The sequence below is a fragment of the Myotis lucifugus genome, unplaced genomic scaffold (assembly GCF_000147115.1).
Source record: "Myotis lucifugus unplaced genomic scaffold, Myoluc2.0 scaffold_33, whole genome shotgun sequence".
Taxonomy (NCBI): Eukaryota; Metazoa; Chordata; class Mammalia; order Chiroptera; family Vespertilionidae; genus Myotis; species Myotis lucifugus.
The window spans coordinates 2,911,831-2,924,538 of NW_005871081.1; the positions used below are offsets into that span (position 1 = coordinate 2,911,831).

The 12,708-nt window shown below is 41.7% G+C and overlaps 1 protein-coding gene across 1 annotated transcript in view; it reads right to left on the minus strand.

Moving 5' to 3' along the window:
* Nucleotides 1-12,708, minus strand: part of MYO16 (myosin XVI) — a 524,958-nt gene that overhangs the window by 86,160 nt on the left and 426,090 nt on the right. Inside the window, exons 29-31 of the mRNA XM_023752474.1 lie at nucleotides 9,777-9,873; nucleotides 3,616-3,862; nucleotides 1,184-1,455 (exon numbers count right to left, since the gene is read on the minus strand). Of these exons, the coding sequence (XP_023608242.1) occupies nucleotides 1,184-1,455; nucleotides 3,616-3,862; nucleotides 9,777-9,873 (616 nt within the window). The remainder of the gene's footprint in view (nucleotides 1-1,183; nucleotides 1,456-3,615; nucleotides 3,863-9,776; nucleotides 9,874-12,708) is intronic.

Below are 12,708 nucleotides of genomic sequence, written 5' to 3' on the forward strand. Positions count from 1 at the left end.
CATCTCCATCTAAGCATTATTGCAGCATGACTCATACATTATGACAGCAACATTTTTTAAACTAAAAATTCTTCTAAAAATCTATTCTTTCTTAAAGCGACTGACACAAGGCATCTTGGAAGATAACTAGGGTGTACTCATTGCTCCAGGCTCCTGGCCCATGGATTTTCCACGGCTCCTGGAGTCAGCCTTCTTTTTCCATAAGATGAGCTTATGGTTTCTTGTGCTTTTTTTGGTTCATTTATTTATGGAAAGAATTGTGTTCCATCTTATGTTCAGATAATATTTTTCTAATGAAACCTGCACAGCCATTTTATTTAGAATTTTGACTACCCCTCACACACTACCACCTCTTACTATATTTATTTTTCTCTGCAGCAACATCTTCTAAGATACTCAATGGATTTTGCTAGTTTATTATGTTTACCATTTGTCTTCCCCTACTAGAATGAAAAATCTACCAGGAAAAGTGGTTTTGATTGTTTCATTGACGGTGTATCCCCAGAATAGGACCTAACTTTTAGTAGGTGATAAATAAAAATCTGTGAAATTAACAAATGTTCTGCAAAGAAGCGCTTTCTCTAATTTTCCCAGTTCTAAAAATTAATAATTAAGAAATAAGTCTCATGAACTCATCTACAAGATACCTGACTGTGAGTAAAGTGTTACTTTTCCCATTTTGCATAAATAATTCTAGAACACGAATGCAGAGACTTTTATTATTTAGTTCCAAAAGTTTCACTAACTGAATCCTGCCATAGCGTGACTCTCATCTGTGTGAACTGTTTCACTTACTGCATAATAAAGCAAGCTCAAGTTTTAGTGGGATTGCGATAATAGGGAATCCTGATACATTTTTTTTAGGCTAAAATTAGTAAAAATGCACATGGACTGGCGACCAATGTTCTGAATTGCTCTGATTTGAGGCTCAGCTCCTCATTCATGTGGAAGTGGGAACGGGGGTTAAGGAAATGATATATAAGTAGCTTTTTCCTAAGAGGCTTAGAGATTTGAATACAGACTATTTATATTTAATGATTAAAGAGCCGCTGGCAAGTGAACAATTGGATTTATTCCTATTAAAAATATATTAGGGTAGCAATACTGCCATGGGGCTCTCAAAAACCGGAAGTCAGTGCATCAATAACCCAAAGAGCCGGTTTCCTCCTTCCCTGTGGCTAACCTTCAGTCGATGATTCCTTGGCTGCGGCCCACAGGCAGGCGCTCACAGCCTCATAGGAGGCGCTCAGCCGCGTGGCAGGGTCCCTCTTTGGCTTGGGCGGAGGCTGTTTCCGTGGTGATGGGAGGCCACTGCTGTCATCCAGGCTGAACACCGAGTGCAGAGAAGGAGACCGGGTGGAGGAGCCAGCCAGGGACTGCACCAGGCTGTCCACAGCCATGGGGACTGGGACGGAGCTGCAGTGGAAATGCCTGGGTCCACTCCTGTCTTCAGTTCTTGAGGGGAACAAAACACAAACAGCACCCAGAGAGGCCCGGATGCATTATGTTCAGAGGGTAACAATGAACCTGCTCAACCAGACATAATCAAGGCTTTCTGGTGAACAGCCTTCCCCACGAGGCTGAAGGATGCCTGGGCAGCACTCTGGTGACCCACACATCCAGAGAAAGCCGCCCCATCCTTCCAGCCCCTGCTTTCTGATAAACGAGCACCTTGGAGATTCATCATTATCACTGAGAAAACAAAAGCAAAAAACAAAACAAAATAAACTCACACAAATGCAACGCTTCTTAAGGAGTGCTTACATTTTCTACCAGGCATTCACTGAATGAATTTTTCACACTCTGATTATTAAGCAAATCAGAAAACCAGAATTTCAATCTGGATGATCATTTCTGGAGAATCCATCTTAATAGAGAGTTACTGATGCATCAAATGCTGGGAGTTCATCACCACTTCCCCTTGCAAAACAACATATACGTAAAACTATCAAAGATTTACATTTTTTCCTCTCTCTCTCTCTCTCTTTTCTCCTAACCATTTAAACCTGGTTGGCAATTATATAATTATATGCAGAATTATTATTTTTCTTCTGTCACTCCCTCTGGCTGTCCAATGCCAAGTAAACTGTGGGTATTCAAAAAAAATAGACAAATACTTCTTCACTTAATTTTACATCAGGCAAATGAACACATAATCAAATTGAGAAATTGGGGTGGCTGTTTAGCTCCAGCAGAGAAAATAACAAACATTATTCTGGAAGTCACATAAAATTAATAGTTATCTGGTTTTAAAAAAATTCCTTCTGGCTTCATATGTCAATATAATCATGTAGCACCAAGATGCCAATGCATCCATTTTACAAGGAGTCTCCGAGCATTTGTTTTAATAATTATATCTTTGCATGGCAGCACACCAACAGGGCTGGGATCCACCGCAAGGCAGAGCCCGACGCCCGTGTAGAAAACGAACTAGCTGAAGATAAAAGCATGGCGCTCAGTGGATAATTTGTTTTCCTTGTAATGTTTAATTACAGTTTTCCATACAAAGGGATTTTTTTTCAGTTTTTAATCACTGAGATATTTTAAGCTACTTAGTGAGAGGCACATTACCATTTCCACTTCAATAAAAAAATCATTTGACATAGGCAGTCAAGGCAAAGGGGAGTCAGTTCTTAGTGAGAAAAAGAACTAGATATTACCAAGTTCCTGTGGAACAAACAAGCATCTCCTTGACAGTGAATTAGGATCTGAGGGACCCATGTGCCTGCCCTCCCGGGGAGGGGACTATGAACCACAGGAGTCCTCATCTTTCACGGAGAGGCACGAGTGATAAAGTGAAGGATCAGGTGGTCCCCACTTGTCTATTTCCGCCTCCAAAGTGAACTTTAAAATAAGAGTCTCGCCCTAACCAGTTTGGCTCAGTGGATGGAGCATCGGCCTGCGGACTCAAGGGTCCCAGGTTCGATTCCGGTCAAGGGCATGTACCTTGGTTGCGGGCACATCCCCAGTAGGGGGTGTACAGGAGGCAGCTGATTGATGTTTCTCTCTCATCAACGTTTCTAACTCTCTATCCCTCTCCCTTCCTCTCTGTAAAAAATCAATAAAATATATTTTAAAATAAATAAATAAAAAATAAAATAAGAGTCTCTCCCCAAAGTTTTCCTTACTGGCAAAGAAAATGAGACAGTTCACTAAGGAAAATATCTGTATAACCATTTATTGGTTTCAGTACTTCTGTTTTGAGAGTGGCTTCTCCATTTTTTTAATCAGATTTCCAGAAGTTTTTCGGAGTGAGACTCTGGTATAGATGGCACTTATATAAAGATGTGGAGAAGCCAGCTAAGACAGAAATATCAGATGCCTTAAAACTTTGTGCTTGAAAGGGAAGTGATTGATGCAAGCATTGTAAGTGAAGCAATGATTATTTCATTGGACTAAACTCACACATGTAGCATTTATTTCATTAAGAGGACGCAGAGGAAAAGCATCCTCTTGGTTTTTATGAGGTTTCAAATAAAGGATGGGCACATACTTGCCAGTTCCCGTAATTACTGTCATATTTGATTGAACTTTGCATTAAGGGCTATCGGAACTTTCTTGATGCCATTGAATCAATTACATAGATAATTAAAGTTGCACACTGTCTGCCTTTACCTTTTGGTTCCTTCCTCTTGCTTGCCTCTGGCCTCCAACTTCTCTTTGTGGTAAGTAGCATTCATTTCATTCCTGAGCCGGTCATTCTCACGGGCAATGTCTGAAGCATTCTGAATGACCAGGGCATCATAGGTCTTCAGCCCCATGTCCTCTGTAATCTGCAGGAAGCTGTTGATGGACGTGACCTCTTGCTGTCTGATGCTTCTTTTCTGAAGCAAGTGCTGGCGTGCCAGAAATCCTCTTATAACTTCCCCATAAAAGAATGCAATCAGGGGTCAGGGAGAGAAGCAAAAGCGGAAAAACCCAGACCCACACAACACAGTACATTTATGTCTGAGCAACTACAAAATAAGATATTTAATTCAGAATAAAATGTACTAAAACATTCTAATCTTGCATTAAAAAATATCGAAATTCAGTCATGATAACACTAGAGACACAAATCCTTTTTTTTAAATATATTTTATTGATTTTTTACAGAGAGGAAGGGAGAGAGATAGAGAGTTAGAAACATCAATGAGAGAGAAACATCAATCAGCCGCCTCCTGCACATCCCCCACTGGGGATGTGCCTGTAACCCAGGTACATGCCCCTGACTGGAATCGAACCCGGGACCCTTCAGTCCACAGGCCGATGCTCTATCCACTGAGCCAAACCGGTTTCGGCATAACACAAATCCTTAAACTGAATGAGGTCATGCAAGTAATCTACACTAATAAAAGAGAAACATGCAAATTGGTGTCACTCCGCTATGCCCACCAGCCAATCAGATGAGTATGCAAATTAACCCAACAAAGATGGTGGTTAATTTGCATACACAGGCGAGGAGTGAAGACTGAATGCTCTGGCTGGAGTGAAGACTGAAGACTGAAGACTGAAGAGGCTTGGCTTCTCCGCTGCGGCCAGAGCAGGGAAGCTAGGCCTCGCTGTGGCCGCAGTGGAGAAGCCATGCCTTGCTGAGGCCGTAGGGGAGAAGCCTATCCTCGAGGCTTGGCTTCTCTGCTGCGGCCGGACCAAAGGCCTGGGTCCCGGGTGCCGGAGGAAAACCGGTGCCGGCAGCCAGGGGAAGAAAGGCCTATTGCGCGAATCTTCTTGCAACAGGCTTCTAGTATCATAATAAGGCTCCCACACTTTTTTTGTTTGTTTGAGAGGCTGGACATTGATAGACTGGACTAAAGTCAATGAAAAAGAATGAGGTCCTGCCCTAACTGGTTTGGCTCAGTGGATAGAGCAACGGCCTGCAGACTTAAGGGTCCCAGGTTCGATTCCGGTCAAGGGTATGTACCTTGGCTGCGGGCACATCCCCAGTAGGGGGTGTACAGGAGGCAGCTGATCGATGTTTCTCGCTCATCGATGTTTCTAACTCTCTATCCCTCTCCCTTCCTCTCTGTAAAAAATCAATAAAATATATTTAAAAAAAAAAGAACGAGGTCCAAACCCCAGAGAATTTTGGGGTTTGACTCTAACTGGACCATTTTGGGACACACTGATTATCTTTCATTATATCAGATTATAACAGAAATTATGAGGCTCCTGGAATCACTCTTTGAAAACATCATGCACATATTGTTAATAGGACTGTGATTTAACCTGTAGAAAAACTAACACTGCACTTACGACTCTAGGAAGAGATTGTATAAAATATAGGACATCCTCCCTGCTCTCTGAGGAAGCAGGGGTAGAAAAATGTGTAAGAATTGGGGGAAACAAGTGAGTGAACACATTTTGAAATGGCTAATTTTAGCACACATGTAAGACTTGAAATAAAACAATGAGCACAATTTAAAGGCACTTCCATGTGTTCAGAACACCATTCGATCACTCATTGCCCCCACTCAATGATAATTAATACTCCATTATCTTCATTCTGTAGACAAAGAGAAGCGTAGTGAGGCCTTATTACAGTGTGTAAGACTTATTATAAACAACTAGAGGCCCGATGCATGGATTCGTGTACTGGTGGGGGCGTGGCCTACGGGGATCAGCCTGCTGTGGGAGCCCAGCTCATCCTGGTCAGCGAGTGACACGCCTACTGTGGGAGCATGCTGACCACCAGGGGGCAGCTCCTGCGTTGAGCATCTGGGCCCTGCTGGTCAGTGTGCATCCACAGGTCTTTCTGGTCATTCCGCCATTTGGTCGCTGGGCTTTTTATATATATAGATATGTTCATAGCCTCCTTCAGCTTAAGGATTTTTGCCTTTAGTATTTCCTGAATTTTGATTTCCCTTTTTAATACGAGATTAGAGTATGTCAGTAAATGTTTATTCTGGGTTAAATGTATCTTCCACCAAGTAAATACAACCAATGAATAGAAGAGCCAGGATTTGAGTCTCTGGTTACGAGGCCAAGTTCATTCCCTTAGCATCTAACCACTCAGACATCACATGATCTGTCGCTCTGCAGAGAGCACATCACCAACAGGGAAGCCAAGGTAGCATGCTTGCGATCCATGTGCGGAAGAACTTTGTATAACACTGAGCACAGGGTATAAATGGATCAGGTTGCTTCCTGAGAAAGAGACTCTGCTTCCAGTCCCTGAGAAAGTTCATGAGAGCAAAATGGTCCTCCCTGCTTGTGGATGCTGTGGACAGATGCAGGGGGAGGGATTACTATTGGGTCCTTTTGACTCTGGGATGCCATCCCTTCCAATTCTAAGTTTCTAAGATTAGAAGGAACTGTTTGGATTTTAAGAAGGTCTATACTTTCAGGGAAAACCAATGAGTGTAGCAAAATCACTTTATTCTTGTCTGTAGGGGAAGGAAAAAAAGGCTGTGAAACATTGAGTGCTTTAAAATAGTCTGTGGCTACTGAAGAACAGTGTGTGGGTTATCTCTGACATTCACTTGATGCCTTTTCTTGATTACAAGGTGGAAAGCTGCACACAACTTTCCACAATTACGGCTTCAGAGGCAAGCACTCTGCAGGCAGCTAAAATGCTTCAGGCTTTTCTTCCAATGGCAATACTAAATGTTTAGTTACTTTGTAATGCAGCGGTATGAATTAACTGTAAACCGTCATGCTGCACTAATCTAAAGGGGAGAAAATTAAACAGTAAAAGGTACAACCAGACTTATAGAAAGAGAAAATGCGGAATAAGTGTAAACCATGTGATGGGCACACTGGGAGAGAGCAGCAGAATTCAAATTGGCCCATTCACTTGCTATTTCTATTACATTAAAAAAAACAACCCACACCAATAAAAAACAAACAAAAAAACCCTGAGACATTGACTTTTGGAAGGATCAAGCTGTTTAATCTCCTGTAATAAATGGAATATTAATGTGGATATGCCAGATTTCCTGTGACCTCCGACGTCAGCAGAGCTATTCCCTGGATTCATGACCCAGGAATCTATGGTCCCATATTTGGAGAACTCTATTTTCTCACATTTCATACTAGCGCCTTTTCAAATTCTTTAAAAATGTTATACCAGTTGCTAAAAATTGGTATATTTAACAAGGGACAACTAATAAAAATAAATTTGCTCCAATATATATTGATACTTATTCTCTTTCTGACAATTTTAAAAGACTGCTTTTATGACATTTATAGTATTCATATTTTAAGTTTCATCTAGGACAAAGTAAACATATATAGTCAGAGAGAAACTTCTGTTAGGAATAATTTGAGATTAAAATAATTTAAGATTAAGAGTAACAGCTTTCTTCCCCCCCAACATTTACAAAGAAAAAAAAATGAGAACTCTTGAAAAACTGGAAATGACACCACATCATATAAATTTTGAGTAAATTTCATAGTAGCAAAAAGTACTGAAGGAACTATTCCAAGAGATATAAAAAGAAAAATCAATAAGTAATGCTTTGCATTTAAGAGCCTATAATTTAAAAAACACTTTTATATCCTTTATTTCATTTATGCCATAGGAAGTTATGGTTTTCATCTTGATGCCATTTTGTAGACCATTCTCAATTTTTTATCTTTAGAGGTGAAGAGATAACTAGAGTTCTGCTCATTTCTTTTGTTTCAGGTCAGCAGGGCACAGCAACTTATCTTTGTAACAGAATAGAAGAGAAATTTCTAGTAGGCAGCCCTGATGGAAGACAGGGGACACATTCTTCTAATTATATTTAAGGAACATTTCCAGGAGAATTTGATACTTCATTCTGTATACATATAAATGGGGCTCTCAGTTAACTCCATAGCGCAGTGATTACAACACTGGTCTTGTAAACTGGATTCTTCCCATTCCAATCACAGCTGAGGCTGGAAATGCAGCTTCTGATTCAGGAGGTGCGAGGTGGGGCCTGAAACGCTACATTTCTAAGTATCCCGTGTGGTGCCGAGGCTGCAGATGTTCAGGTAACAGGGTGGTTTGTCAGGGCTGGCCACACAAACAGGAACTGCCAAGGTCGGTCCAAAACAGACCTGTGACCCCAGCCTCTCTCTACACTGATGAAGGACAAAATTAAGGAGGCCAGGTGATCATCACCACTCACAGAGAAGCCACAGTTGCTGAGAGTTGAGGGTGGGTCCTTTCCCTACCCGAGGCTTCCCCCACTGCCTCCGCCCTCCAGGCTGGTGAAAGTGGCTTCTGAGGACCACCCCGAGAACTTGCTATGTGACTCTGGAGTTTGGAGGACATGGTGGCGCGTGAGCCTTGAGAAGACGGATGCTGCATCAGTGGCTGCTGCCAGGCCCTGAATGCAGGGTGGCTCTGCGGGGAGAAGCTACACCTGTCAGGGCCCCAGGGTGTGGTTCTCCAGCACCAGACATGGTTTGCAAGACAGAGATGTCTGCTTGCAGTCATTTAAGGAGACTTCTTAGACAGCATAGAGGCCTGGGCGGAGAATGTCCATGGGGTACCCGGGAGCTGAGGGGGGATTATAAGTGACTGTCCGAAGGAGAGGTCTTGTCAGTTCTCAGGTGGGTAGTGCAGATAAGTGCTGAAATGTGCCCACATATCCAAATCGCCATTGAACACCTGATCACCCCACCAGAGGAACCCCGGGCCAGGTCACACTGCAGAGGGTCAGACAGAAGAGCTGCTCTGTCCCCTCACTCTCCCTCCGCTTTGTCAGCTTTGGAGGGTCACAGGTGCGCATGAGCCTAAGTAGGCAGGAGTGAGTGCCTACTGCCCACCTGTGGGGTCTGAGAGGTCCAAGATGAACGTTTTTACTTAGAATGAAGTGCTGAATTTTAAGCGTTATTTGGATGGAACTCGTTCATTCTGAATGAGATGGTTTGAGGAACCAGAATGTAGCAGTACTTTTTATCATCAGAAAATGATAAGACATTGGAGATTTAATGAGGGGCATGCCTGGATGAAACCAGGGGTTTCAAACGGATAGAGCCCTGAACAGAATGAAACTGATTTCTGCATCCTGTGAAGTGTCTTTGCTAGTTTTGGACAGCTTCAAATATACTAGAGAGCTCATTACAACCAGTTCCACCAAAAATTAACATATGGGTCAATTTTTTCCCTTTTCCCTTTCTTTGATAATTATATTTATAATGCATAATTAAATTATTGAGAAAATTAAAAATGTATTCAGGATGTATGTTTTATGTGAGGCATAGTTATGTAGCCATTTTTGATGGTCGCTTGGGTTTTGATAGGAAAAGAAATTCTAAAGGAACTATTTTAAAGTTAAAATGAAAAAAAAAATGCTATCTGCTATCAAATATAATGCTCCAGATATCATCACTGCTTCACAAAGGAAAAATAAAGTCCAGGATTTTCCCATGCATATGCAGAATCACATAAAATATGATCTAGCCAATCGACTGACTGAACTGGCTGGGAATCTGGCTTCTTAGCTGGATCTAAGTACCACTGTGGGTTCAAAGGTATACGCTTCTTGTCAGGATCAATAAGCATGAATATTTGTAAGGTAGAGGATGCATAAAGCATAGGATAGGAATAGCTCTTCTTCCAAACTGTGGTTTAGATAAAAATCTGCTACAAAATATCAGATGAAATGACTACCCCATAAAGCATGAGCCGTGTAGTGTCTGCACACACTGATTCACACACAGGTAAAGAGCAAACTAAGCCACAATGCTGCCTAAACCCCCGGAAAGTGTCCGTAAGTAGCAGCATAGAGTGGATGGAGCAGTTCACTCCAATGTAGATCCCACTGATATTTAGACTTCCATTCCACAAGTCACAAAAGTTCATATATGTTAGTGTGCACTGTTACCTTTTTGACAGATGATAATTTTTCTCTGCAGCTGTAGGCACAAATCATTGAGCTGGTTGGCATGGCAGTATTTTAGAAACACTTTTCGGACTCCCATCTAAAATGTAAACAGCAGGGAAACATTTAATCGCACGGAGATGCCAAAATGATGATGAGAAAACCATCAGGCAAGAGATTTTTCCAGAAGACAATTAGAATAAACAAAGCTAACAAATTTAATTCCAGTACATCTCCCTTATTATTTTTTAACACTACTAACACCTAATCCCAATCACCCAAATTTTGTTCTAATAAGTATCTTTATTGTGTGTACACATTGTCACCAATGTTTTCAAATGCCTACACACTACAGCTGTGGTAGTTGCATCATGTAGTGCAAAATACTGACTGGCTTTGACTCTCTTTTTTTTATTGTTGACACTATTACAGATGTCCCCCACCTCCCCTACCTTTGTCCACCTCTACCCAGCCCCCCACCACCACTCCCCTGGCTTCACTACTCTGTTGTCTATTCATGGACTATGCATATGTGTTCTCTGGCTACTCTCTGCACCTTTTATCCAGCTTCTTTATCAGAAGATACAGCCAGCCCCATGCATGAATTTTCACACTCCAGAGCCAGACCCCTAACTTTCCTTTGTGATCCTTTTCTTTTCTCAACCCAGGGCAGGGTGGTTAAGTTTACAAAAAGGGAAAACAATCAAACAAAAAGACCCAAACAAAACATACAGAGGTTACACAAAATTATGTCATGTCAATTAATTTTTCTACTAAACTGTACATTATTATATACTAGAGGCCCGATGCACAAAATTCATGCAAGTAGGCCTTCCTTCCCCCAGCTGCCGGCACTGGCTTCCCTCTGGCACCCGGAACCCAGGCTTCCCTCTGGCACCAGGGACCTGGGCTTCCCTCGCAGCCCTGGCTTTATCCGAAGGTCATCCGGAAGGACGTCTGGTCTAATTAGCATATTATGCTTTTATTATTATAGATCAATGTATATAGCTGCAATTATAGAACTGCAACATCGAAGTAAAAAGACTCAACAAAGTCATGTGAGCAATAACTTTCTAGTCATCTGCATAAGCAGAAGTATGCTTTCTTCTCTAGAATTTTAAAATTTTATCACATCTCCAAATTTGTTTCCATAAAAAAGGTTAGTGGTATGTGAGCTAGTCCAATCATGCTGCTATTGATGAAAGCAGCTACCAAAGAGAATTCTTAAAAACACACAACAATAAGCCATGCCGAGAATTTAAAAAATAATTTTCCTGTGTGTTGTGCTCATTTTCTAAGAATTCATGGAACTGAATGCCCTTTACAATGTAAGTGTTCACAGTCTCTCAGGGGAAGCAGGCACAAATAATTGCAGAAAAGCCTGGTAAATACTGACACGAAGTGCTGTTAGATAAAGAGGAAATACTGCAAAGGCAAACCTGGTAATATGTTCATAATCATATTCTCAGCACTTGAGACAAACACTGTTAAAATAAGAGGAAGACTAACATGTGTGCTCCCAAGCATGACCTGAGGACATTAAATGATAACACCGCACAGCCTGTGTCATACATCACAATGACACCCGAGGCTTGCATGTATATACACATCATTAGGTACTGGAAAGGTTTATAGGTCAGACTTGTCTTCAGAGTACGTGGCCAGAGGCAGTTTATGAACCTTTTCATATGGAAACGGAGTTTACTTCAAACATATTTTGTCACTTCCCATCTTTCCTTCTAACTCTCCCCTTAGCCATGTTGTCTTAATGAAACACACATTTACACGGAATTGGGACAGGAATCTTACACTGTGGTAGTCAGGGTAGTTGGTTAGATCAACAGAGAATGCTCTCAACTACTGTTCTGTTCCAGAGGCCTCTGGCTGACTAGATGTTCTTCTTCATTTAGTTTTTTTTGTTGTTGTTGTTGTTTTTAGTTGGTTGAAATTTCAGACATTTGCCTAGGTGGGTGGCTACAGAGAGTTGTTACTTCTTTCCCCCATTGTATTGCCATTCTCTCTCCCTAGTTATTTTCCATAACTCACAGTCTTTTTTCCGCTTCCCGACTATTGACTTCTTTTGGCAGTCAACAGGAAGAGCAGTTGGTACTGTCTGTGAGCACTGCGGAACAAATCTGTGAGGCAGGCACTGGGAAGGAGGGAGCATGTCATCTTTCTGTTCATCCCTGACTGTGGCATGTTACTCACTGTGGGAAACTACATCCCAAAGGCAAAATTCATGCAAACCTGAGTTCCAAAATGAAACTCTAAAAGAGTGATAGCCAGCAAGACTCCACAAATGGTGGAATGAATAACAATTAGGGGAACTAACAAATGCAAGGAACACAAGGGGAAGAGACCTAGAGAATGCAACCAGGAGAACTGGATTCTAGTCCCACCTCCATACTTAAAAGGAGACCCTGGGCAGGAAGAGAGTTAGAAGACTAAGATCTGTTACAGTGACATTTCTAACGGCCATTCAAAAAACCAAATTCGTTTACCTTGAGAATTCTGCTAGAGTTACAAAGGAGGTTCCTCTCCTTACTGAGTTCATATGGAAAATCTGCAGTAAGCAAATCTAGCAAGAATACATGCTTAGTGTGATGATAAGAGTTATTTTTAAGGACCATCAGAGAGGAGGAGGTGATCAAGGTGGAATCAGGTAAGATTCACTGAGAAGCATGTTATCTAAGCCATTTAGCATTGAAGGGTATGTAGGAATTTTCCAGGGTGGCTAGGCATGATGGGAAAAAGATGAATGGGGGCAGAAAAACTAGCATATGAAAGGCAAGGAGCAGAGAATGACAAACCAGCTTGGGGGTACAGATGTGTGAAGAGTGATGAGAGAAGAGATTACAGATGTAGCTAGTGGCCAAATTGTGAAGAGTATTACAGGAAAGCATGGACATTCTCCTATGAGCAATGTGGCTAAAGT